General features: G+C 39.4%; 1 protein-coding gene across 4 annotated transcripts in view; it reads left to right on the top strand.

Annotated features, from left to right (window-relative positions):
- The window catches only part of dock4b (dedicator of cytokinesis 4b), a 189,702-nt gene that overhangs the window by 99,547 nt on the left and 66,189 nt on the right, over positions 1 to 23,966 (top strand). For all 4 annotated transcript variants that reach the window (XM_049473406.1, XM_049473407.1, XM_049473405.1 and 1 more), the window contains exons 13-22: positions 1,865 to 1,990; positions 7,201 to 7,325; positions 8,013 to 8,175; positions 10,754 to 10,860; positions 14,636 to 14,789; positions 15,747 to 15,844; positions 15,978 to 16,061; positions 17,644 to 17,744; positions 20,490 to 20,571; positions 21,657 to 21,827. In XM_049473406.1, coding sequence (XP_049329363.1) covers positions 1,865 to 1,990; positions 7,201 to 7,325; positions 8,013 to 8,175; positions 10,754 to 10,860; positions 14,636 to 14,789; positions 15,747 to 15,844; positions 15,978 to 16,061; positions 17,644 to 17,744; positions 20,490 to 20,571; positions 21,657 to 21,827 — 1,211 coding nt within the window. The remainder of the gene's footprint in view (positions 1 to 1,864; positions 1,991 to 7,200; positions 7,326 to 8,012; positions 8,176 to 10,753; positions 10,861 to 14,635; positions 14,790 to 15,746; positions 15,845 to 15,977; positions 16,062 to 17,643; positions 17,745 to 20,489; positions 20,572 to 21,656; positions 21,828 to 23,966) is intronic.

The raw sequence follows: 23,966 nt of genomic DNA, 5'->3' as shown, positions 1-23,966 counted from the left end.
ACCACTCCTATATAGATGTGAAGCTCACGCAGGTTGCCAGATTGACACACAGTGGCGAGCAACAACGAGTCTTGCTCTGTAGATGGGCTCTGTGTGGGACTGCTTTCATTAACCTGCTACTTCAAAAATTCAAGCAGTTCAGCTTGGTTTGATGGCTTGTGATCATCCATCTTCCTCTTGATTATATTTTCAATTTGGTAAAATCAAAGAAACTCATCATTTTTAAGTGGTCACTTAATTTTTGTCCAGAGCTGTATGTACAGTATATATCAAGTCTATAATTGAGTCTAAAGGACACTAACAGAGAGAGCCTGGGAGTATAGAGCACCTGGTAAGTTCCGGATGTATTGTGGTGCCAAGCAGAATGCTAATGAACAGTTGCTAATGCTAATGAACCCTGGGCCTGGCATGGTAAAGAGGCTGGCAGGGTATGCATTTGTGCGTGTGTGTCTGCATATGCGCTCTGGGACTGAGGAACATGAAAGATCGAGAGAGTCGTGCCTTGAGGTAGGTGCAATACACCTAACCCAGAGGGAGAAGCCACCCCCCCTCCCCCACGTTTATTCATAATGTTGCTACACTCACTGAAAGGGAGGAAAGCGTCTGTGCTCTAATTGACGTAAAACTGAAGCTGAACTCTACTATCATTGCATTGCAGCTGTGCACGTTTGTTTGTTTGTTTGTTTGTGTCTGTCTGTCTGTATGTTGGTTATTGCATTAGTTATGGGGGTTTAAGATACTACAGCAGTCTTATAATTGATTGGCAGGCACTTCTGAATCAGTTTATGATTTTGATTAGCGGTGTAACAAATACAGATTTTTAGAAATACATTTCTAAAAGGTTTAAACTTGATTTGCTGCAGTTATTGCCTTTAAGCTTCTAGAAAGCCTTTAAACTAGATGTTGCAGCATTGCTGTGAGGACAACACTTGTGCAATATCTAATTCTAGTAGAGTTTATTTCTGTAATATATTTTTCAAAATTCAATGTTCCAGCTGAACTATGTAAAAATGAACTGAAGAAGCAATAAAGCAAATTATGATAAAAATATAAAAAATGAAATAAAAAAAATATTAAAAAAAAAAAACAGAAAATGATAATGGCGTAATGGAGCTACTTGTTGTTGCTATGCAGGTTATGTGGTTACTATGCACTGGTTGTTGTTGGTTACAGGCTCTCTCTCTCTCAGTGGTCTAAATTTGTATTTCCTAGCATTCATGCTGTCATTCAGTTTTACAGATGCAAATATGATACCAGTGATGTACATATACCGGTGTGTGTGTATATACAGCTCTGGAAAAAATAAGAGACCACTTTAAATTAATGAGTTTTTTTTATTTTTATTTTACCAAATTTAAAATATAGTCAAGAGGAAGATGGATGATCACAAGCTATCAAACCAAGCTGAACTGCTTGCATTTTTGCACCAAGAATAGCAAAAAACCTATCCAAAAGCAGTGTGTAAGACTGGTGGAGGAGAACATTCCAAGATGCATGAAAACTGTGATTTAAAAAAGGGTTATTACACTGAAATCTTAAAAAAGGATTTATATGAAGGTTTGAAAGCTCTGCATCTTTTTTGTTATTTTAGCCATTTCTCATTTTCTGCAAATGAAGACTCTTCTGACCTAAAAATCTGGTAGAGCCAAGAGAGTTTGAGCTCTAAGAGTTTCCTTGTGTAAACCATTTAAACTTAGTAAAGTGATAAAGAGTATTGTTACTGCACACTGTTCAGCTATAAAAGGGAAAATGGAAAAAGTAACAGGGTATAATAAAAAAATACAGTTTTTAATAAGTGTGTATACCGTATGTGTATGTTTGGTAGTATGCTAGATGGATAATAACATGTTCCTTGTATCTCCAGGCCTTGCAGTGGCTCTCCAGTTACTCCATGGAGACATTGAGCAGTTGCGGAGGGAGTACATGGCCATTTTCACACGAGGAGTGTCCATCACCAGGAAACTGGGCTTCTCTGATGTCATCATGCCAGGTGAGCTGGGCTACAGACTTGTGTTTTGGTACACGCCGTTCCACAATAGTAACCTGATCATATCAAAGTATGAACTGTCCCCGAGTTGCCACACATTAATGCTTCTGGCCTGCTCCAACAGACATGAGTGATTTCTACTTTAGGAAATTGTGCACTGAATTTACAATATCTAAATATGTCATTGAAGATAGTGAGGCACATGAAAACATGTGTTATATATCTACACAGTTGTTAAGGTTTAATTAGAATTTGGATTTTTTGTTTATATTATGTATTGTATTTTTCGGAGTATGAGGTGCTCGTTATGTATAAATTCTTCCGTTCAGGTTGTAAAGAGCGGTAAAGCTACTCCGATGAATTACAGAGTAGAAGGGAGCTGCTAACCGAAGCTTGGAGAGACAGCCTACTCATTTAAATAAACCTGCCCCTGAGGGCTGCGTCCACAGAGCTATACACAGTCTATGGTCCCACCCCGGCTAGGTGTAACCCAGCCCTTTCACAATAACCACACCTTTTTGAATAGAGCTGAATAACGTTTTTAAAAAACAAAATCTGTGGGGATTTAATTTTTTTGTCAATATAAGCAGAGGTTACACTAGCTGTTGCATTTAAATAATGGAGGTAGAAGTACAGTATATTGGAAAAAAACGTGATTGAGATTTGTCTGTTTTGTCATTGAAACCTATGGGGATGGATGGGGTTACACAGCTTTCTGCAACTGAATAGCAGGGGGCGCCCGACCTGTGGTGGCTTCACTTGGATGCTCTGTCCAGCTATACACAGTCTAAAACCAGGGCTGACTAGCGCTGCTAACTAGGGCTGGGAATCCTTCCTAAAGGCACTATGCATGCACTGACTTTTTAATTCTTTCTCGTGTTTTTTTTTTGTAATAAATCTTTTTTGTGCATTAAACAACCTGGACTCACTGCCATTGCACGAAAGTGTAAATGGAAATTAATAATAATAAATACAATAATAATGTATTATTGTATTTACTATTATTATTATTATTATTATTATTATTATTATTATTATTATTATTATTATTATTTAAAAAATACAAAAGCAGCTCTCATTGCCATAACTTTACCATGATACAGTGATTTATGATATCCAAATATAATAGCTAACGTTATATCTACTGGGGGTTCCACCAGGAACATACTCTAATATGGTGCTTCTTTTGTATTGTGGCGTCTGTGTGTGTGTGTGTGTGTGTGTGTGTGCCTCTTCCACGCCACACTATTTTTACAGTAAAATTATACACTTGGGTAGCACGGTTTGACAAGGTAGCACAACTCGACAGAACACCGGTTAACAGCGATTCCCAGCTCCGGTTAGCAGCGTTAGTCAGCCCTGGTTAACAGCGATTCCCAGCCCTGGTTAGCAGTGCTAGTCAGCCCCGGTGTTCGGTCGAGTTGTGCTATCTTGTCACTCAATGTTATTATTTAAAAAAAAAACACGAGAAAGAATAATAAAAAAAAGTGTACGTCAGCGCATGCGTGGGAAGTATAACTCGACACAGAACACCGGGGCTGACTAACGCTGCTAACCGGAGTTGGGAACCGCGGCTGACTTGCTTAATTGCTGTTAACTAGGGCTGACTAGCGCTGCTAACCGCAGCTGGGAACCGCTGTCAACCGCGGCTGGAAATCGCTGTTAACCGCGCCTGACTAGCGCTGCTAACTGGGGCTGGGAATCGCTGTTAACCGCGGCTGACTAGCACTACTAACCAGGGCTGGGAATCGCTGTTAACTAGGGCTGTCTAGCGCTGCTCACCGCAGCTGGGAACCGCTGTTAACCGCGGCTGACTAGCCCTACTAACCAGGGCTGGGAATCGCTGCTAACCGCGGCTGAATAGCGCTGCTAACCGCGGCTAGAAATCGCTGTTAACCGGGGCTGAATAGCGATGCTTACCGCGGCTAGAAATCGCTGTTAACTGGGGCTGAATAGCGCTGCTAACCGTGGCTAGAAATCGCTGTTAACCGCGGCTGACTAGCGCTGCTAACCGCGGCTGGGAATCGCTGTTAACTGGGGTTGTCTAGCGCCGCTTACCGGAGCTGGGAACCGCTGTTAACCGGGGCTGGGAATCGCTATTAACCACGGCTCACTAGCGCTGCTAACCCGAGCTGGGAACCGCTGTTAACTGGGGCTGACTAGCGCTGCTAACCACGGCTGGGAATCACCTATTATCCGCGACTGACTAGCGCTGCTAACCACGGCTGGGAATCGCTGATAACCAGAGCTGGGAACCGCTGTTAACCGCGGCTGGCTAGCGCTGCTAACCGAAGCTGGGAATCGCTGTTCACTGGGGCTGACTATGCTGCTAACTGCGGCTAGTACTCACCCTTGAAAAAATACTGGAATTTTAAGCTTACTGTAAATAAATGTAAGCACTTCACTCACCCGGTAACGAGTAATCTGTGTCGATTAACATCCAGGGCTCGTTTGACTTATTGATTTCTTTTTTTAAGAATTAACGTTACAGTTGTATTTACTTAGGCGCTCCCCTCATCTTCCCCATTAGAAGGAAAACATGGCTACATCATGTTATAAAATGTATAAATAATTTTAAAAAAGTCTAAATATTTCTAAGCATTAAAAGTTCATTTTAATTTCTAATAACACTCAGTATCATTTCACACACATGGTGTAAGTGTGTGGGATAGAGGGATATATATATCCAACAGCATTAACTCTGTTCTGTGTAATGATTGTGGAGATGGTATGGTGATAATGGTGATTACTCATCATTCTGTTGTTGATGCTGAACTTCACTAAATTTAATAAAATCTTCATAACAAGTCTTCCCTAGACAGAGAGAGAGAGAAGCAGAATAAACTCTTCTTTTAGTATCCTTGATTTTAGAATAAATAAAAAATGTGCAGGTGTCCCAACACTTTTGTCCATAGCGTGTAAATGCCAGTCATGTCTAGCTCCATCTGAATGTGCGTGCGATGGAAATAAGAAGTGCCCTCAGGCTGCTTACTGCTGTATTTTTAGTGTTTCGGTCCAGGGGGTGTTTGTTAGGCCGCACATCCTTTCTTTTTCTGTGTGTGTGTGTTCGCTCACATGCTATTCTTTGATTCCCTCTCATTAAGCAACCTCTGCCCCTCATCTTAGAAACATATCCAGAGACTTTACTGTAAGGATTTGGCTGTTTCCCAGCAACGGTTGGTATGGCAGTAAATCTCAGTAGCTCAGCCTTTAAAGTCCAGCCTCGGTCAGTGGGAGACGTCAAACTAAGAACGTACACTCAGTCCAAATGAGTGTATATGCAAACACACACACACACAGAACACACTTTTAGACACACACTTCCTGCTCTGTTTGGCTTCAGCAGCGGAAGTGTTCTCTGCCATCTCCTGTGCAGATGCCATGTTGCCTCACCAGTCTGCTTCTCCAAAAATTCTATTTATACAGTTCTGTTCCAGGCTGCCCTGTGCTCCACTGCCTCCACCATTCTGCTGCCTCTTTAATCCAGGCTGAATGAAACGGTCTGGGCCACCCATGCATGCAGCTGCCTGGCCTCTAATTACTGCCTGTACACAGGAGCAGCCCCACAGAAGTGGCTTGTCCTGAATGGGGTATTGCTGCTAGAGCTTGAAATGTTTGTCTAAAGCGGACCGGATATGACTTTTCACTTCATAATCGTTTCTTAAAGAGCCACCAAACTTTAAACCATATTTTTTCCGTTAATAGATAAAATGTGTTCCTTTGAAATAATGAAACACACCACTCCTGCTTAAAAAAATATAAACATTTCCTAACCTTTAAAAAAGGCTTTTTATTGTGGTCATTTTGGACTCTGCAGCGCCCTCTCAGGTTCAACTGCGCTATAGACGAGGATGATGTGTCCGTGAGGCACACTGCGGCTGCTGCTGCAGCTCAGCCAATCAGCTCTCCCTCCTGCCTTTCTTCTAAACCCAAACATCACATCAACAAGTGCCCCTCCCAAACTAACCCTCCATTTTTTTTTCTTTAAGCCTTTTTCAAATTTGAGCTGAGGTGTGGAGTCAGACTCTAGTTGTGTTTAGAGCTCTAATCCAGGCTTCTTTCTTTTCTTCCACCTTGTTTCTTTATATGACTTTAAACTGCATTTAATTTCAACCTGTCTGTGATTTTATTCTGTATCCATGTTAGAATTACTTCAGTCTTAATTCTATTCTCATGATTAGATTCTTCACAAGTTCTTCATTGAGCAGTTCTTTATTAGAACAACAAGTCCATTTACACTGAAATTATAGGTAAGGTGGAATCTAGTAGTAATGGTACTGTTGTTACTGCGGACTGTGCAATTTATAAGGGCAATCAATCAAATACAGAATGCTAATTTGGAATGCTAAAGTAAAATGTGTGTGTGGGGGGGTGCAGGGGGTAGGTATGCTGAGTAGTAGAGGCTTAGCAGAAGTGGGTATTTAGTGTTGTTGTGAGGTTGTAAGTGCAGGAGAAGTGCTTGCACTGCATTTTCATTGTGTGCGTGTATGTGTTAAGGTGTGGATGGCCGATGAGAACAGTTAGGGTGTGATAACTGAGGCCCTCTTCCTGTTTGTAAGAAAGAGTGTGTGTGTGTGTGTGTATGTATGTGTGCCTTATTACACACTGCAGTGAAGCAAAAACTGTGCTGGTTTATAGCACTTGATGGAGCTTGCACAGGTTACTGTGGTTTGTATATGTGTTCATGTATTTTGATTCAGAGTGAGGGGTGTGTTTGTGGGCAATTGTGTGCGTATTACTACTGCAGCTTACTTCTCTGTGTAACTGATGCACACGCACACACACACACACACACACACACAGAGATACAGGTCACGGTTTGTCCTGCACTGACACTAAAGCGCACTAATGTGATTTTAAATGTAATATAATGGGACACCTGCTTACTTATTGTTTCTATCAAGAGTAATAAAAAGGGTTTATCCTGCTTTTGTTGGAGTAACTGTCTCTAATTTCCAAGAAAGCCTCTCCACTACATTTTAAAGCCTTGCTGTGAGAATCTGAAGTCAGGATGTTGGATAATCTCAACCCCAACTCATCCAAAACTATGGAATGGGACACCATCATTTCAAAAACACAGTTCCAGTGCCCCACAGCTCAATATAAGGGGGCTTTATAAGTCTTTAGACCATGTTGACTTAGAAATGTTTTTGTTTCAATTCTGCATCCTATATCTATGCTATATCATTGTCTCTGTGTGTTCTTTTTCTCAGGCGAGATGAGGAATGACCTCTACATCACCCTTGAGAAAGGAGAGTTTGATAAAGGGGGGAAGACAGTAGCTAGAAACGTGGAGGTCACAGTTTACGCGTTGGATATGGACGGACAGATTCTCAGGGTAATCCATTTACTCACATTTTCTATTATATTACACTGCCTGGCCAAACAAAATAGGGCACAAACACCTTTAGTTTTGATTGTTAGGCTTCTGCAATGTTACAATATTTATTTCAATCCAGTTTTGCATTCATTTTTCACCAAGATCTTGCAGCATTGATGATGGTAGAGTCTGACCGCTGCACAAAGCAGCACTTTTCCAGCACATCCCAAAGATTCTCAATGAGGTTAAGGTCTGGACTCTCACATCATTTACTTAGTTAAATCCAGGTGGCGACTTTTTTTTTGTTGTTGGCCAGGAAGTGTATTAAAAGTTAATGCTGGTTTAGTCAGTATGAGAATTCTATAATAGGGCTTTACAGGAACAGCTACCACAGGCCTAATCTGCCCCAGTTAATATGAGGTCACATAAAAATGTTAAGAGCAGTATAGGCAGCAGGTCAACAGTAAAACCATGTTAGCTGGGTTTCAGTGTGGCTAATCTGAGCAGACCTGATGCGCTTGTTTAGCTGGGTCTCGAACTTGTGAAACCACATGCAGATGGAGCTGTTGATAGCTTGTGGTTTTCCTGCATGTGCGGACAAGTTGAACACGAACGCTGATCAGCAGCCTGACAAACTCTGACCCGCTTGCTGTGTGTGTATGTGGGTGGGTGTGTTTGTGTGTGTGTCTGTCTGTTACTCTACAGGGTCATGTAACCGCGGGGTCAGGCGAGCCAGGTGCAGATGAGTATCACACGTTTGTGTTGTACCACAACAACAGCCCGCGCTGGGCCGAGCAGATCAAGCTGCCCATCCCGGTGGACATGTTCCGCGGCTCACACGTCCGCTTTGAGTTCCGGCACTGCTCCAGTAAGAGGATCCAATCAAATCTCTACACTCACAGTGATTCAGTTTGATTACTTTGGTTTACAGTATTTAGTTTGGTTCAATAAGCTTCAGTAATGTCTCAAGATTTATTTTAATCCAGTGTTACATTAGTTTTTCACCAAGATCTTGCAGCAGCATTGATGATGCACAACTGCTGCACAAAGCAGCTCTTCTCCAGCACATCCCAAAGATTCTCAATGAGGTTAAGATCTGGACTCTGTGGTGAACAATTAATCCATGTGTGAAAATGATGATCTCATGCTCCCTGAATCACTTTTTCACAATTCCAGCCCCATGAATCCTGACATTGACGTCTTGGAATATGCCCGTGACATCAGGGAAGAAAAAAATCTATTGATGGAATAACCTGGTCTATATTCAGTATATTCAGGTAGTCAGCTGACCTCATTCTTTCAGCACATACTGTTGCTGAACCTAGACCTGCAGACCAACTGCAGCATCAACACCACATCATTTACTTAATGCACATTCTAAATAGTAGTTGATATTCACAGGACCACCAAAGAGCAGATGTTATTTGGGTGGTGAGTCATTCTGAGCATTGCATTGACACTGACGTGGTGGTGTACTAGATGCAAGATTAGTGTGTGTGGTGCTGGTGCAGTGAGTGGATCAAACGCAACAGTTCTGCTGGAGTTTAAACACTGTTTCCACTTACTGTGCTGCACTCTATTAAATAAAGTAAAGACTATTCTCAGTTCAGTCTCAGTGTTACTGAGGCGTTTAAAAACTCCAGCAGCACTGCTGTGTCTGATCTACTCATACCAACACACACTAGTAACACACCACCACCACCATGCCAGTGTGTCACTGCAGTGCTGAGAATGACCTGGCTGCCTACTAGTTTCAGCACCTTTCCCATGTAAAGGTTCAGCCATGAAAATCGATAAAAAGAAGCCAATTCTGGGCATCCCCGAAATATGTGAAAGTGATCGAGCATCGGAGTACCACACTGTCTCCAGCACCCCTGCTGCTTTCACTTATCCATCAGAGCTTCTTTTAGGAGTGTAAAAAAACCTAACCAAACATTTCCAGTTAAATTGTGAGCTATTGTGTTTCTAAACATCACAAAGTAATGAACAGCGCAGTGCTTTTAAATTTCAGAAATTGTATTCAGAATTAAGTTTGTGTGTGAGTACAGAGTTTAAGGGTGCTTTCACACCTGCCTCGTTTGGTCCGGATTTTCAGACTTTTCTGTTTGGTCCAAACCAAACCCAGGTGTGAAAGGGGCCGCGAACCACGGTCCGGACCAAAGGACCAGATTTTGGTTCAACCAAGAGAGGTGGTCTCGGTCCGGATCTTCTGAACCATGGTCCGGTTCGCCTGCAGTGTGAAAGCGTTTTTCTGGATGGTTCGAACTTTCGGACCAATTACAGGAAGCTGAGCAGGCGTTTCTCAACAATGGCAGCAGAAGAAGAAACATATCCATCTACTACTGACTGCAGCCTGCGGGAAGGCGGAGTTGGACATCCAGCACGTCCACTCCCACTCATTTTGTCAACGCCACGCCTTCTCAGTCTCGCAAGCTTGTAGTGTATACACAGTATTTAAGCGGGACGACGCGGCACATTATATTTAAAGTCCGCTAACTGCCCTGTACATTGTTTACTTCCGTTCAGAACATAAACACACTTCATTTGACCAGGTTTGTGCGATAGTGTCTGAATTCTCTTGTTTTAATTTTCACTGCTAGTAAACTAAATAGTCTCTCCCTATATATCTAATACAATATTAATGAGGAAGTAGGGAGCTATTTCGGTCACAGAGTGAGTCTTCTGAGTCTTCAAAAGCCCATCTGTACCAGCAGTGTGGCTATTCTGTGTAGCTGAGCATTGTCTTCTACTGTAGCTGTAAGGCTTGCAGGGAAGCATGGATAAATTACATTACATCAATTAGCTTCACATGAATGACGGAGCAGAATCCTCAGCAAAGCTCTCCAGGGAGGGTTTCACTATTAGACTCTTAATTTAGGTCTGCATTGGTAATCGAGAAGCTGAGAGAGAGAGGAGGGCCTGGAATCTTGGTCTATATCTATCTACATTTATATATATATATATATACATATGGATCAATAATCATTTAGTGCCAACCTTTTAGTATATGCAATATAATATAACTAACTGTATTATGTAATAAAATGATAACTACTGTGTATGATGTAATTCAGTTATAATTGTATTAAAGGAAGAGTTGATTTATCAGGGCTAGTAGATGTATTTTCTGTCCTTGGCCTTGTCATAGTGTGTAAGGTCAGTAAGACAGGGGCTACACACACACACACACACACACACACACACACTGTTTTCTGCCCAGGGCCACACTCCTCCTTTATTTCAATGTTGCACAAATGCACGAATCATGTGGTGGTGATATATTCTGATACAGGCTCAGAGCTCTGGGTTTCACGTGTGCATGTCATTAAAGGGTAACTGTGTAGTGCAGGGTTTGTGTTATGTCAGAGCTATTGATGTGATGTAATGTGATGTAATGCAATACTGTATATACTGTATATGTGCGTGTTTGTGCGTTTGCTCTCCAGCGAAAGACAAAGGAGAGAAGAAGCTGTTCGGCTTCTCCTTCGTTCCTCTGATGCAGGAAGATGGGCGAACCCTGCCTGATGGCACCCATGAGCTTATTGTGCACAAGGTATTTCTATAAATAGCTATTGTAGTATTCATAATGTGTGCAGTATGAAAAAAACTTCTCAAAAAACAGTATAATCAATCAATCAATCAACCTTTATTTTCACTCTGTAAATACATTGAGGGTAACCCTCATTTACAATGTAGCTGAGCGTACATAAAATTAAAGGAATTGAAACTTAAGTTTAAGTTATTAAAACAAGCAAACAAAGTAAGATTTAATAAAGAAAAAATAAAAAATAAATAAAAATAAAAGGTTATTCTGACAGGCTAAAATAAATAAAACAAAGAGATAAATACGTAGAATAATAAAATATAAACAAAATAAAAATAAATAAAGGACTAAATTTACCACAGTTATAAAAAAGTGAATGATGGAACTTAAAAAATAAATAAATAAAGTAAAATAATAATAATAATAATAAGTAAAAAATATTTAAAAAAAAAAGAAAAAAAATGTAAAAGACCAAAAGTAAAGGCAGTAACAAAACAATTAAAAGGATGAAATGAATAAAATAAATAACAGGGCTAAATGGTAAAACATAAAATTAGATAAATAAAACGACAAAATAATTAAAATAAATAACAAGGTAAAAGAAAAACTCACTTAAAACAGTTACAGGCTGTCTGAAGGTGGTTAGATATTAAAAGCTTAAAATGATTTACTGACACCAGTGGGCTTTAGTGAGTTTTAGAGTTTCCTCTAGTGAATTTCAGCTCGCTGGTGCTGCACTGGTGCTCTGTAGTTAAAAGCACATTTTCCTAGATCAGTAAAAACTCTCGGTAACTGACAGGTGATCCAGTCAGTAGAGTGGGTCTGATAATTATTGATATTCATAGAAATCATGAATGAGATATAAGATGGCATATGGCTAGGGGTGTAATTTGTTTGAGAAGTATCACAGAGGTTTTCCCAGTTTAAAATCCCTCTAGATCACAGTTTGTGTGTAGAGGTTGGTAAAAGACTAGAACATTTATTTATTTATTTGTTTTTTAACAGGCGGTAAATTTACAGAGCCTGTAGGACACACACAAACATCAGCACACCTTACAGTTTGTCCTCCGGCTTCCCCTGTGGCTGTGCTTGATCACACAGCACAAGCCTATGTTAAAAGCACCTCATTAAAGAGCTCTTATTGCAAGGCTGAACATTCAACAGTACATTCAGCGTACAAAATAAGCCAGAAATAAACCAGTGCGTCATTTCAGAGAATGTATACGACGAAAGGAAGAAATTAAACTAATCTCGTCACTTCCTCTAAATGCTGGAACATCTGTCTTTCCCAGTTTAGACCACATCCTCTTACTACTGAAGTCTATGGTCGTTTAATAAATTATATCAATGCGGTCAGGTAAGAACCTGTTTTCTCCAAAATGGCAACGTTACAGGAGAAGGAAAAGTTCTTCTTAACATTTAAACAAATTCAATATGACAAAATTTAATTACAAGTAATTTTGAAGCATTTTTATTGGCCCGTGCATGAAGGTTTGGACACAATATACGGTAAAGAACAACTGCCAGACTCACATCAAATGTGACCCACTATCAGCCCTTACTTCAACTCCTAAACTTCATGCTGCCTTGCCATGAGCATGCTGGCAGAGCAGTAAAGCCTGCTGAATCTGCTGAAGTACAGCGTTATACAGGAGTTTCACTTGTCCTCTAGTTCTCTGGCACCACGGCTGGAGCAGTATTAGCATTGGCTGCTAATTACGCTAAGCACTAGCTCTTTGGCCGTTCAGAAGTGAGTATTATTGGCGGGTAGCCAGCTGATAACCCCGGCTAGCACTGCTGGAGCAGCATTAGCATTAACCGCTAAACGCAGCGCTAACTGTTTCACCGTTCAGAGGCAATCATATTGGACGGTAGACTGTGCATTTACCGTGTTAAACCAAGCTACGTGGGATGAACCGCTAGCTGATATTACCCTGACTTACAGTCATATGAAAAAGTTTGGGCACCCCTATTAATCTTAATAATTTTTTGTTCTAAATATTTGGGTGTTTGCAACAGCCGTTTCAGTTTGATATATCTAATAAGTGATGGACACAGTAATATTTCAGGATTGAAATGAGGTTTATTGTACTAACAGAAAATGTGCAATATTCATTAAACCATACTTTTGCACCGGTCAAATTTTGGTTTTAATGCATTTTGCACATTTTCTGTTAGTACAATAAACCTCATTTCAATCCTGAAATATTACTGTGTCCATCAGTTATTAGATATATCAAACTGAAATGGCTGTTGCAAACACACAAATATTCAGAACTAAAAATGATTAAGATTAATAGGGGTGCCCAAACTTTTTCATATGACTTTATTGGAACACTCAGGGTTCCTCAGTGTAGGGTTGTCAGGTGCGTCTTATAATCTGGTGTGAAAAATACAGTATTTTTCTATTGTATTTCTATAGATTTTCTGTGTATTACAGTTTGAAAAGGCCCACACTAGAGGTTGAACAAAATATCGATATTAGGATAAATCGTATCATTTTATTTTGCTATACATTCCTTTTATTGGTCTGAACTTCCTGTGGGTGGCTTTAAATATCTGTTTTGTAGTCATCCTAATTTATTTGTCTTACATTTCACCTGCTTTCATTCCAGTTTTAAAACCCACTCTCAGCACACTACTACTACATTTTCACGTACTGCCTCATCAACAACTAAAATTTACCTCCAAAACCTCACTTTCTTCAGCAAACACATCGCGAACACATTCCATATCTTTCTTCCTGCTGAGGAAAACAATCCTCCAGTTCCAACACAGAAACCACTCTCTTCCGTGCTGCTCTGTTAACCTTTGTCCATGCATGGCCTATGATTCATGGCTGTGAGCGCGGGTTTTGCTTGCTGATGTCACATGCAATTTTATCGAGACAAATGGGCTGAAATAAAGTGAGTTGTTAGCATTTACAGTGGAGGTTATGAAACTGCTGACCACGTTTTGTGTCTTTGCTTTGCTAATGGATTATAGATAATGGGATGTTTGCCTGTGTGGTGCAGAGCCCTTTTGTTTAGTCAGAAAAGGAATTGGCTTTTCATGAACCTAAAACTAAATTAATGATCTTTTTTTTTTTAAGTAAAACAAACACAAATGAAAAACAAAGGAAATGGGGAGAAGCATTGATTTTTACATTGCCATTGTAAATCTCTCTTTATCCTTAAGAATTAAATTGGCAGTTTTTAATTTTTCCCCATTTTCCCACCTAATTGTCCCACCCATTCATCTGTTACTCAGCTGATGCCACAAAACAAGGAGGGTGAAGACTAGCGCATGCCTCCTCCAATACATGGGAAGTCAGTCACTGCCTCTTTTTAATCTGCTGCTGAGTAGCGTCACAGTGTGCTCGGAGGAAAGCCCAGCGACTCGGTTCTGATACATCAGCTCACAGACGCCTTGTGCTGATTGACATAAATTTCCTTTGGGATAAATAAAGTTTCTATCTATCATCTATCTATCTACATCACTCTTTTTGAAGTGATGTGGGGAGAGAGTATTATCTCCCCTTCCAGAGAGAGAGCAAGGCCAATTTTGCTCTCTCAGGGCTCCGGCAGCTGATTGCAAGCTGCATGAACAGGATTCTAACCAGCCATCTCCCAATCATAGTGGCAGCACTTTAGACCACTGGGCCACTCAGCGCCACCAAATTGGCAGTGTTCGTTAATGTAGTTTAATATATTGCTGCCTAATGCCTTCTGAACAGAAGTAAAATCTATGTAGATGCCCTCTACTGAAAAGTTAATATCTGCTATGGTTCTGGTTTGTTTTACAGTGTGAGGAGAATGCTAGTCTTCAGGACTGTGCTCGCTACCTCAAACTGCCCTTCTCCAAAGCCAACCTACCAGGCAACAATCAAGCTGTGAAAGCCACCAAGGAATCCTTCTGGATCACCTCCTTCCTCTGCTCCACCAAACTCACTCAAAACGGTACACTTCATATGTTACATGTGTTACAAGTGTCCATGAGTGTGTGTGATAGGGCTGGGTATAAATATCTATTGATTTACAGAATCAGTTTGATTCCGATTCACAAGGTCCTAATTCTATTTTAAATGTATATTTATTTTAATGTTAATGATTTTGGCTTACAGCCAGTGAAAACCCAAAAATCAGTGTCTCATAAATTTTGAATATTATAAGTCCTATTGATCGGTGTGCCAAGTCCTCCTGGAAAATAAAATCCACTTCTCCATATAAGTTGTCAGCAGAGGGAAGCATGAAGTGCTGAAAGCAGCTTGGACTGTGTGTCTCTCCTCAACTCTTGCTCTGGTTCCTTGATTTCCAAATAAAATGCTAAATGTATTGATTGTCAGTGATGGTTTGGAAAATGGATTTCATTTTCCAGCAGGATTTGGCACACTGCCCACATTTCCAAAAGTAAAAATTGGCCTTATATTACATTTTAATTTTCTGAGACACTGATTTTTGGGTTTTCATAGGCTGTAAGCCATAATCATCAACAATAAAAGAAATAAACAATTACAATAGATCACTCTGTTTGTAATACATCTATAAAATAAATTAGTTTTGTACATTTTGAACTGAATTATTAAAATAAAGTAACTTTTTTAATGATATTCAAGTCATTTTTTGACTTGCACTAGTCTATCATATATAATGATCAAAACATGTGTGTGGAACTTACCTAATAAAGGGCAACTTAATGTACATGAACACTTTAATAGCTAGAAAACTGTAGTTTAAAGATCTTACAATACAGCAACATAAAATGCAATAGTAAGAGTCCACTTGTATAACTATAGTTGCTTTATGTAGCAGGACTTGTAACGTTACAGCTGGTTTCAACCATGAAATGAAAGAGGAATAGCTCTTCTATATATAGAGATAATGTAGGCTACAGCAGGCGGTTTCTGCTCTCTGCAGGTGATATGCTGGACCTGCTCAAGTGGAGAGCTCACCCAGAGAGGATCAGCGACAGCTTGAGCAAGCTGAAGGAGATCGATGGCTCTGAGATAGTCAAGGTAGACTCAGTGCGCTCAATACCCTTCACAGCCTAATGACTTCTCTCTCTTAATCTCTTATAGTCTCTGTTCTTTTGTCTTCATTTTTAAAAGTTTCTGAGTTCTCTAACTGAAATTGAACATGTTCTCTCAGTTCTTACAGGACACACTGGACACGCTGTTTGGTATACTAGACGAGAGTGCTCAGAGACATGGCCTCAAAGTGTTTGATTGTCTTGTAAGTCCTATAAATTCTTCATATTGCCTTATTAATTAATTAAGTCTGGTTATTCGAACCAGTCCATTCCTTACTGTATCTATGGATGCAATGAACATCTATTTTCTGGTCTATTTTTTTTTTATATATGTATAAAGTGCACCAGCTTATATGGCACATTAAGCGACACTAGTTATGATGCCTACATCAAAGTGAGCAAGGGTGTCACCATGTTTCCCTTCTAATGGGGAAGCTGGGGAAAGCTCCTAGATAAACAAAACTGAAGTAAAAAAAAAAGTCAAACGAGCACTGGATTTTTATCTACACAGATTTCTCTCCTGAAAATGTTTATTAACAGTAGGGGTGGGTGATTCGGCCCTAAAATAATATCACAATATTTCATGGTATTTTCGCAATAACGATACTCTTGGCGATATGACAAAACACTGAACAAAAAAAAAATATTTTAAGAATACACTACTGCAACAAAATGAAAATTATTTTTTTTTTATTGCATACAATAATAACTGAGATATAACAGAGTTCAATGATGTAGAATGCCATGATACTAATAAAGCACTCTAAAATATCTCCATATATCCAGGATTAAAGTAAAATAAGTGATACTGGACAGATATAATCTGTCTCTAGTAGATATATAATGGGCAAATGAGAACAGTGTGAATTTTTATTTTGCTAAAAAACAGCAAAACAAGTAGTACCCTGATGTGATAATTACAGATGGGTGATATGGCACTATATTTAAGCGTAAAATATCATTCATGATATTCAAAGTTGTTGGTGATATTATCACATAGGATATGATATGACACACCCCTAATTAACAGTAAGCTTAGATTTATGATATTTTGCCTTATTGTGTTTTTTTTAGTAAAGTTTCTCCAGCACTAAGGCTGGGAGCAGCAGAGTTATATTTAGCTGCTATCTGAGGAACTAGTGGGATGTAAAAGCTAACAGATCTTCCCACGTAGCTTGTTTTAACAGGGCAAGCACGCAGGCTACAGTCCAATATACTCGCCTCTGAACGGCAAAAGAGCAAAAAGCGCTGCAGTGGCTAGTTAGCTGCTAATTCTAATGATGCTTACTGCTGGAAAAACTTTACTGAAAACTGACCCTTATGACGCTGTACTTCAGCGGAATGGCTTTACTGCTCCTTCATACCTAACTGGTAGAATTTATATATAAGGCGTACTGTCGATTTTCGATTTTAAGTCTGAAAATCTTTTAGTCTGAAGTACCAGTTCTCTCTAGTTTCAGAGTCTGTTAAAGGTGTAGGAAACAATACTCACAGCTCTCTGGCTTCATCTGTAATTTTTCTAAAGAAAATACTTAGTTAGTCTTAGTCTAGCAGTAGAAAGTGCATTAGCACCGTCTGTTCCAGCACTTTACTTTGCTTTACTTCCGACAAAGGCTTTGTTAATTGACATATTTTAAAATCCATTTCCAAAGCTCAAATTCTTTCTTGTTTAAAAAAAACAAAAAAAAAAAAACATTTATCAGCATATTAAGATCAGATTGTAATTCTGATATTATTGTGCATCTCTAAATGTAAAAGTAACTTGTTTCTTGTTCTTGCTTACAGGTGCACATCATAAATTTGCTTCAGGACAGCAAATTCGAGCACTTTAAACCAGTCATGGACACCTATATAGAGAGTCACTTTGCAGGAGCCTTGTCTTACAGGTAAGCAAAAGATTGGAAATGGATAATGTAGTTTTTATAGACACAGTGTTATATCAAGTCTTAACTGTCAAGCTTTTAAACTGTACCGCGGAGCTCATACAGTCTTGCGGAGCTTTTTAACTGTACCACAGAGCTCAGCTACTTTCCCGCGGAGCTCATCTACTGTCCTGCGGAGCTCTTTAACTGTACCGCAGAACTCTTTAACTGTCCTGCGGAGCTCTTTAACTGTTAGAGCTCCGCAGGACAGTAACTGAACTCCCCAAGGGCAGTACATGAACTCCAGGAGACAGTTAAAAAGCTCCGTGTGACAGTAGCTGAGCTCCGCGAGACAGTTAAAAAGTTCCGCGTGACAGTAGCTGAGCTCTGCGGGACAGTTAAAAAGCTCCGCGGGACAGTAGGTGAGTGTTGCGAGACAGCAGCAACAGGACAGGGAAAGTTTTGCTCTTACTGCCTCTCCCTATTAGGCTACAGAGGGGTGTGTAGTGTCATGTTACGGTGTTTGTTGTTGCGCCGCTAAAGTATGGAGGATGAAGAAAAAGAAATCAAACAGATTTGATAGAATCAAATCGTGACCCCAAGAATCAATTCTGAATCAAATTATGGGATTCCCAAAGATTCACAGCCCTACTGCAGGTTTCATTTTCCAGCAGGACTTGGCACACTGCCCACACTGCCAAAAGTACCAGTTGGTAACATTTTAATTTTCTGAGAAACTGATTTTTTGGGGTTTTCATTGGCCGTAAGCCTTAATCCTTAAGCGCTTAAAATATTTGTAACAATTGAAACAATGTAACTTTTCAATGATATTCATATTTTTTGAGATGCGCTAGAACACTCTCTAAGCAGCCTCCACACACCTTCACTGAACAATAGTTGAAAAGTTGGTTGAAGCCCGTGCAGAGAGGCTGTGTCATTGGAACAGCTTGACCGTTCACTGAAGTGTGAATTTATCACCTGCACAGCACCCCCTGCCTGCAGGAGGACTGTTACAGGAACAATTCGTTCCTAAAGCTGCGCCACACGCCTGAGCCTCAGTGTGATACGTCGTTCTGTTCCCTCTGCTCTCACACTGTGAACTCCCAACAGGATCACTTTCTTAAAGACGTGCACACACACACACACACACACAATCACAAACACAAGGATACCAACTGTCCTCACAAGAGCAGTGTGCAGTGTGTGTTAAGATATGAAAATAACTGTGAAACCTGAAGAGATGAGTAAAGTAGCAGAGCAAATGTTGTGTACTGCATGATACAATAAAAAAAGAGGTTAACAACCCACCAGGTATTTGAAAAGTGCTGAGCATGCAAAGCATTCCTCTATTTGAAATCCACATGGCGAGAAGATAAATAAAGAACTTTGCAGACTTTGCAGGGTGGGGAAGACTCATCATTAACGTGGAAGCAAGGTAGAGAAGATCGTATTTATAGAATATTTACACCTGCATAGTTATTTAGTTTGGCCTTATTCAGAAATAATCCAGATTCTGTATTTTTCACGCTATAATGTGCATTTAAAATCCTTAAATTTCAGGTTGTAAGGAGCAGTAAAACCACCCCACTGATAAACAGGAGTTTCAGTTTTTTTCTCCAGCACCGGAGATGGAGTAGCATTAGCATTAGTCGCTAACTGCAATTTCCCCATTAAGTAGTTAGTATTATCATCCTCTAGCCTGCTGCTAACCCCGGCTAGCACTGCTGGAGCAGCATTTGCATTACCCGCTACCTGTGCACTAAGCACTAGCTCTTTAGCTGTTCAAAGGTGATTATTATCGGCTAGTGGTTAGCTGCTAATGCTAAGGCTTAGTGCTGGAGAAATTCAGGAATCTAAGCTTACTGTAGGTAAATGGAAGCACTTTTATTAGTTTTCAGGAGAGAAATATGTGTAGATTAATATCTAGTGCTCGTGTGACTTTAAATTAAAGTCTTTAGTTTTTTATTACAATTTTGTTTACTTACCGTTGTTTTACTTAGCTTAGTCATGTACCCAGCGATGAGAGCTGCTAAATTAGAAGTTCCTTATAGTGTCTCTTAAAATGCACCTAATAATCCAGTGCACCTTATGTATGAAAATAAATCAGAAAATAAATGTTTGCACTAAAAAAACCTTATTCCAGTATATTCCTGCACCACACTTCTGCCTCCCATCATTACACTCCTACCAAACATACTGCTCTGGAAAAAAGAGACCACTTAGAATTATGAGTTTCTTTAATTTTACCAAACTGAAAACCTCTGGAATAAAATCAAGAGGAAGATGGATGATCACAAGCCATAAAAAAACAAGCTGAACTGCTTGAATTTTAGCAGCAGGAGTAAAGGCATAAAGTTATCCAAAAGCAGTGTGTAAGACTGGTGGAGGAGAACATGCCAAGATGAATGATAACCAGGGTTATTCCACCAAATATTGATTTATGAACTCTTAAAACTTTATGAATATGAACTTGTTTTCTTTGCATTATTTGAGGTCTGAAAGCTCTGCATCTTATTTTTTGTTATTTCAGCCATTTTTCATTTTCTGCATATAAATGCCCTAAATGACAATATTTTTATTTGGAATTTGGGAGAAATGTTGTCTGTAGTTTATAGAATTAAACATCCATGTTAATTTTACTCAAACTTATTCATATAAATAGCGAAATCAGAGAAACTGATTCAGAAACTGCAGTGGTCTCTTCATTGTTTTCACAGCTGTATTTGTTTGATTTTTGTATATCATGTCATTATGTTCTCTTCTGTTTAGGGATCTGATAAAAGTGCTGAAATGGTATGTGGACCGCATCATTGAAGCAGAACATCAGGAACACATCCAGCAGGTGCTCAAGGTGGGAGCCTGAACAGTTGTTCTGTATGAGTCAAACAAAACATGAGTAGTGAAAAAAAAGAGAGAATGTGTCAGATGTTTTATAGCTACCTAGAGAGGGAATCTGGAAGAGAGAAAAATATGCACCTCTAAAAACAACATTATGCAGTGTTCTAACTATTTTTAAAATTATTGCTTTATGCTCCACTGGCCTGTGATAGAATAATAGTAGTATCTATATTGTTGCTACTTCAGGCTCAGCATGCTGCTCCCTGCACTGTGTAACTATGATAACTGTATCTGTTTCAGTTTTGTAGCTTGTCCAGAAATGTGTAAAGCATGTCCTTCAGAGTGAGCTTAAAAAGCGGGTTGCAGTTAAATTTTCTGACTATAGATGGAGTCTGAAAGCAAAAACTACAAATTCTTGCAGAATGCTGCTTTAAAAGGGAACTAAACCCTGTGATTTTTGCTAACTCCACTCAGCTCAAATATAAAAAAAGGCTAAAAATGGAAGGGGTAGTTTGGGAGGGGTACTGGGTGATGTATGGGTTTAGAAACAGGGCAGAAAAAAGAGCTGATTGGCCAAGCTGCTTTTATATAAAATAAAAGAATCCGTGCCTATAGCTCTGTATAACCTAAGAGGGCGCTGCAGAGGCAGAAATTACCACAATAAAAGTGTTGTTTAAAGGTTAGGAGAGGTTTATAAAAATTTAGGGATGACTGGTATGTTTTATTACTTTAAAGGAACATATTTCAGCTATTAATCGAAAAAATATAATTTAGGTTTAGTGGCTCTTTTAGATGTAAAAAGTTTTTTTAACAACAAGAAAACTAAAAAAAAAAAAACAGCCATCTTGGTGGGCCCCTATTTTATTACTGTACAGTCAAAAAAGATTATTCTTTATTCTCTATTTTTCTGTGGCCTTTTAGGATTTTTTAAATGTTTTAGTCAAGTGAATATGTAATTACAATTGCTATCCCTTTTTAACCAAGGTTCATTTATTGCCAATACAATTATAATTCTTAACATAATAATTCTTAAAATAATTAATAGAGAATACTGTGCTTTACATGTCATTTAATACTTCATAAATCCTTTTTTCCCAGGCAACAGAGTACATCTTTAAGTACATCGTCCAGTCGCGGAGGCTATTTGCTCTGGCCACAGGCAACCAGAATGAGGAGGAGTTCCGCTGCTGCATGCATGAGCTCTTCATGTCTATCCGCTTCTTCCTGTCCCGGAAGAGCCAGGGAACCAGCCCTGTCACACATACACAGGTAAGAGTGAACGAGAGCACGCCCAGAGATAGATAGCTAGATAGGTGACCCCAACATGGTTCAGTAGATCCAGTTTGAATCCTTTAGAGGCACCTTTCACACCTGCTATTTTGGTTTGGATGTAACAGGGTAGATGTAAATGCACCTTTATGGTGTTTTTTTGTTGTTGTTTTTTGTTTTTTTTTGTAGTTTGTTTCTCTGGTTCAAAAAAGGTTGTTGAGTTTGTTTACTTGAAGTGTTTCTCCCTTTGTTTGGTTTGGTTTCACACAGGCACAAACTTAAAACCCATCACAATGCGCACCAGTAAACCACACAAAGCACTTTTTCTCCTCTGATTGGTCAGAACTGTCAGGTTAATCGGCACCTTATCAGCGGTTTAGCTGAAATAAAAAAAGTATATTTGATAGTTGGGTTGAATTTGGGACCAGATCACGTTCTCACTACAAGCGAACCGCTCCAGAGTCCGTCTAGAACCGTGACGAGACGCCTGCACCCGGGTTTGATTACTGTTTTCACACCTGCTCAATTAAACCATATTAAGGGTACAAACGAACCAGAGCTTCAACTGTTTTAATCAGACCAAATTGTACTGGTGTAAAAATGCCCTTAGAGAACGATCACTAGACACTTAATGTTAAAATGTTCTTTTCTAATTTAAAAACATGTTCTCACATTCTTTGGTGTTTTACTCACCTTGTGTCCTATTATGATTTGCAATTGTTTATTTTCTCTTTTGTTTCTGCTCCGCATTGTATCAGTAATATTAGTTCAGGGGTTTGATGCCAGTAGGAGATCAGTTATTTATTGAGCTCCTCACAGCTCCAGCCTCTCTTTTTATTTAATTTTTTCTCAGCAGTGTGGCTAATTACGTCTCAGACACTGAGCTAAGCGCTCTCCTCTGGAAGCCCACTCACTGTATTTAGTGTTTATTTGAAAGGAAAACGCTGTTAATTGAATTTCTGCAGACATACAGTGCCCTGGAGAAGCGAGAGCATTCATATTTTATGGTGCGTTTCAGGGAGGGGGGCGGGTCTCTCGGTGCGACGGCTTTCGCTAGACTTAAGACAAAAGCGCCTCAAGACACCCAGCAATAATCCTGGCTACACTCCACCAGCTTCCTCCGAGACAACCGCCGCGACAGCCCCCCAATACACCCCCCCACCCACCACAGACATCACAAATCCACTCATAATCTGTACATTGTGTTCCTACAACACTCAGACTCAGATCAACAATCAGAGGAAACCTAATGAGACGCGCTGAAAGAACAGAGGGAGAGAGAAAGAGAGAGAGAACAGTCCAATAAAGAATAAAATGAGCTGAAGAGAAGACAAGATAAAAAAAAAACAACAAATGCAAGAAAGAACCACTATAAAAAAGGAATATAATGAAAAATGAGAGAAAGAAAAAACAGAAGAAAGTGAATCGAGAATGACAGTGTAATAAAGCAAGCCAGGATTCTTTCTTTGATTCATTTGTTTTCCTTCTTCTTTTTTCTTTTTAATTTTTCTTTTTTCCCTTTCAACTTTTGTATTTATTTCTCAGCCATAACTGTTTCTTTCTTTGTGTATTTTTCATTCTTTCTTTACTCTTTTCTACTCTCTCTTTAATTTTATATTCTCTATTTTCCAATGTCTCTTATTCACATTCTGTATTAGTTTTTTATTTAGTTAGTTTTTTTATACCTACTTTCAATTTCCTTTCATTCGTTCCCACTTTTCTTTTTTATTTTCCTTCCTTCCTTCCTTCCTTCCTTCCTTCCTTCCTTCCTTCCTTCCTTCCTTCTTTTATTTCATCCTTTCATCCTTCCTTCTTTATACTTTTTTTCTTTTCATTCCTTATTTAATTTCATTCTTTCTTTTCCTTTTCATATTTCTTTCTTTCTCATTTTATTTCTCTTTACTTTCATTCTTCTAATGATTTCTGTCTCTCTGTCTGTGTTGTACAGTTTCTGTACACCTTAACTTGTTCTCTCTCTCTCTCTCTCTCTCTCTCTCTCTCTCTTGCTCTCTCTCTCTCTCTCTTTGTTTTACAGTTTCTTTACCCCTTGATTTCTTTCTCTCTCTCTCTCTCTCTCTCTCTCTCTCTCTCTCTCTATGTCTCTCTCTGTGTCTCTCTCTTTCTCAAATAAAAATTTAG

This window comes from Astyanax mexicanus, chromosome 2, assembly GCF_023375975.1.
Source record: "Astyanax mexicanus isolate ESR-SI-001 chromosome 2, AstMex3_surface, whole genome shotgun sequence".
In the NCBI taxonomy this organism is placed as follows: Eukaryota; Metazoa; Chordata; class Actinopteri; order Characiformes; family Acestrorhamphidae; genus Astyanax; species Astyanax mexicanus.
The sequence above is the reverse complement of the archived record's forward strand: the minus strand, read 5'-3'. Positions and strand labels throughout refer to the sequence as shown.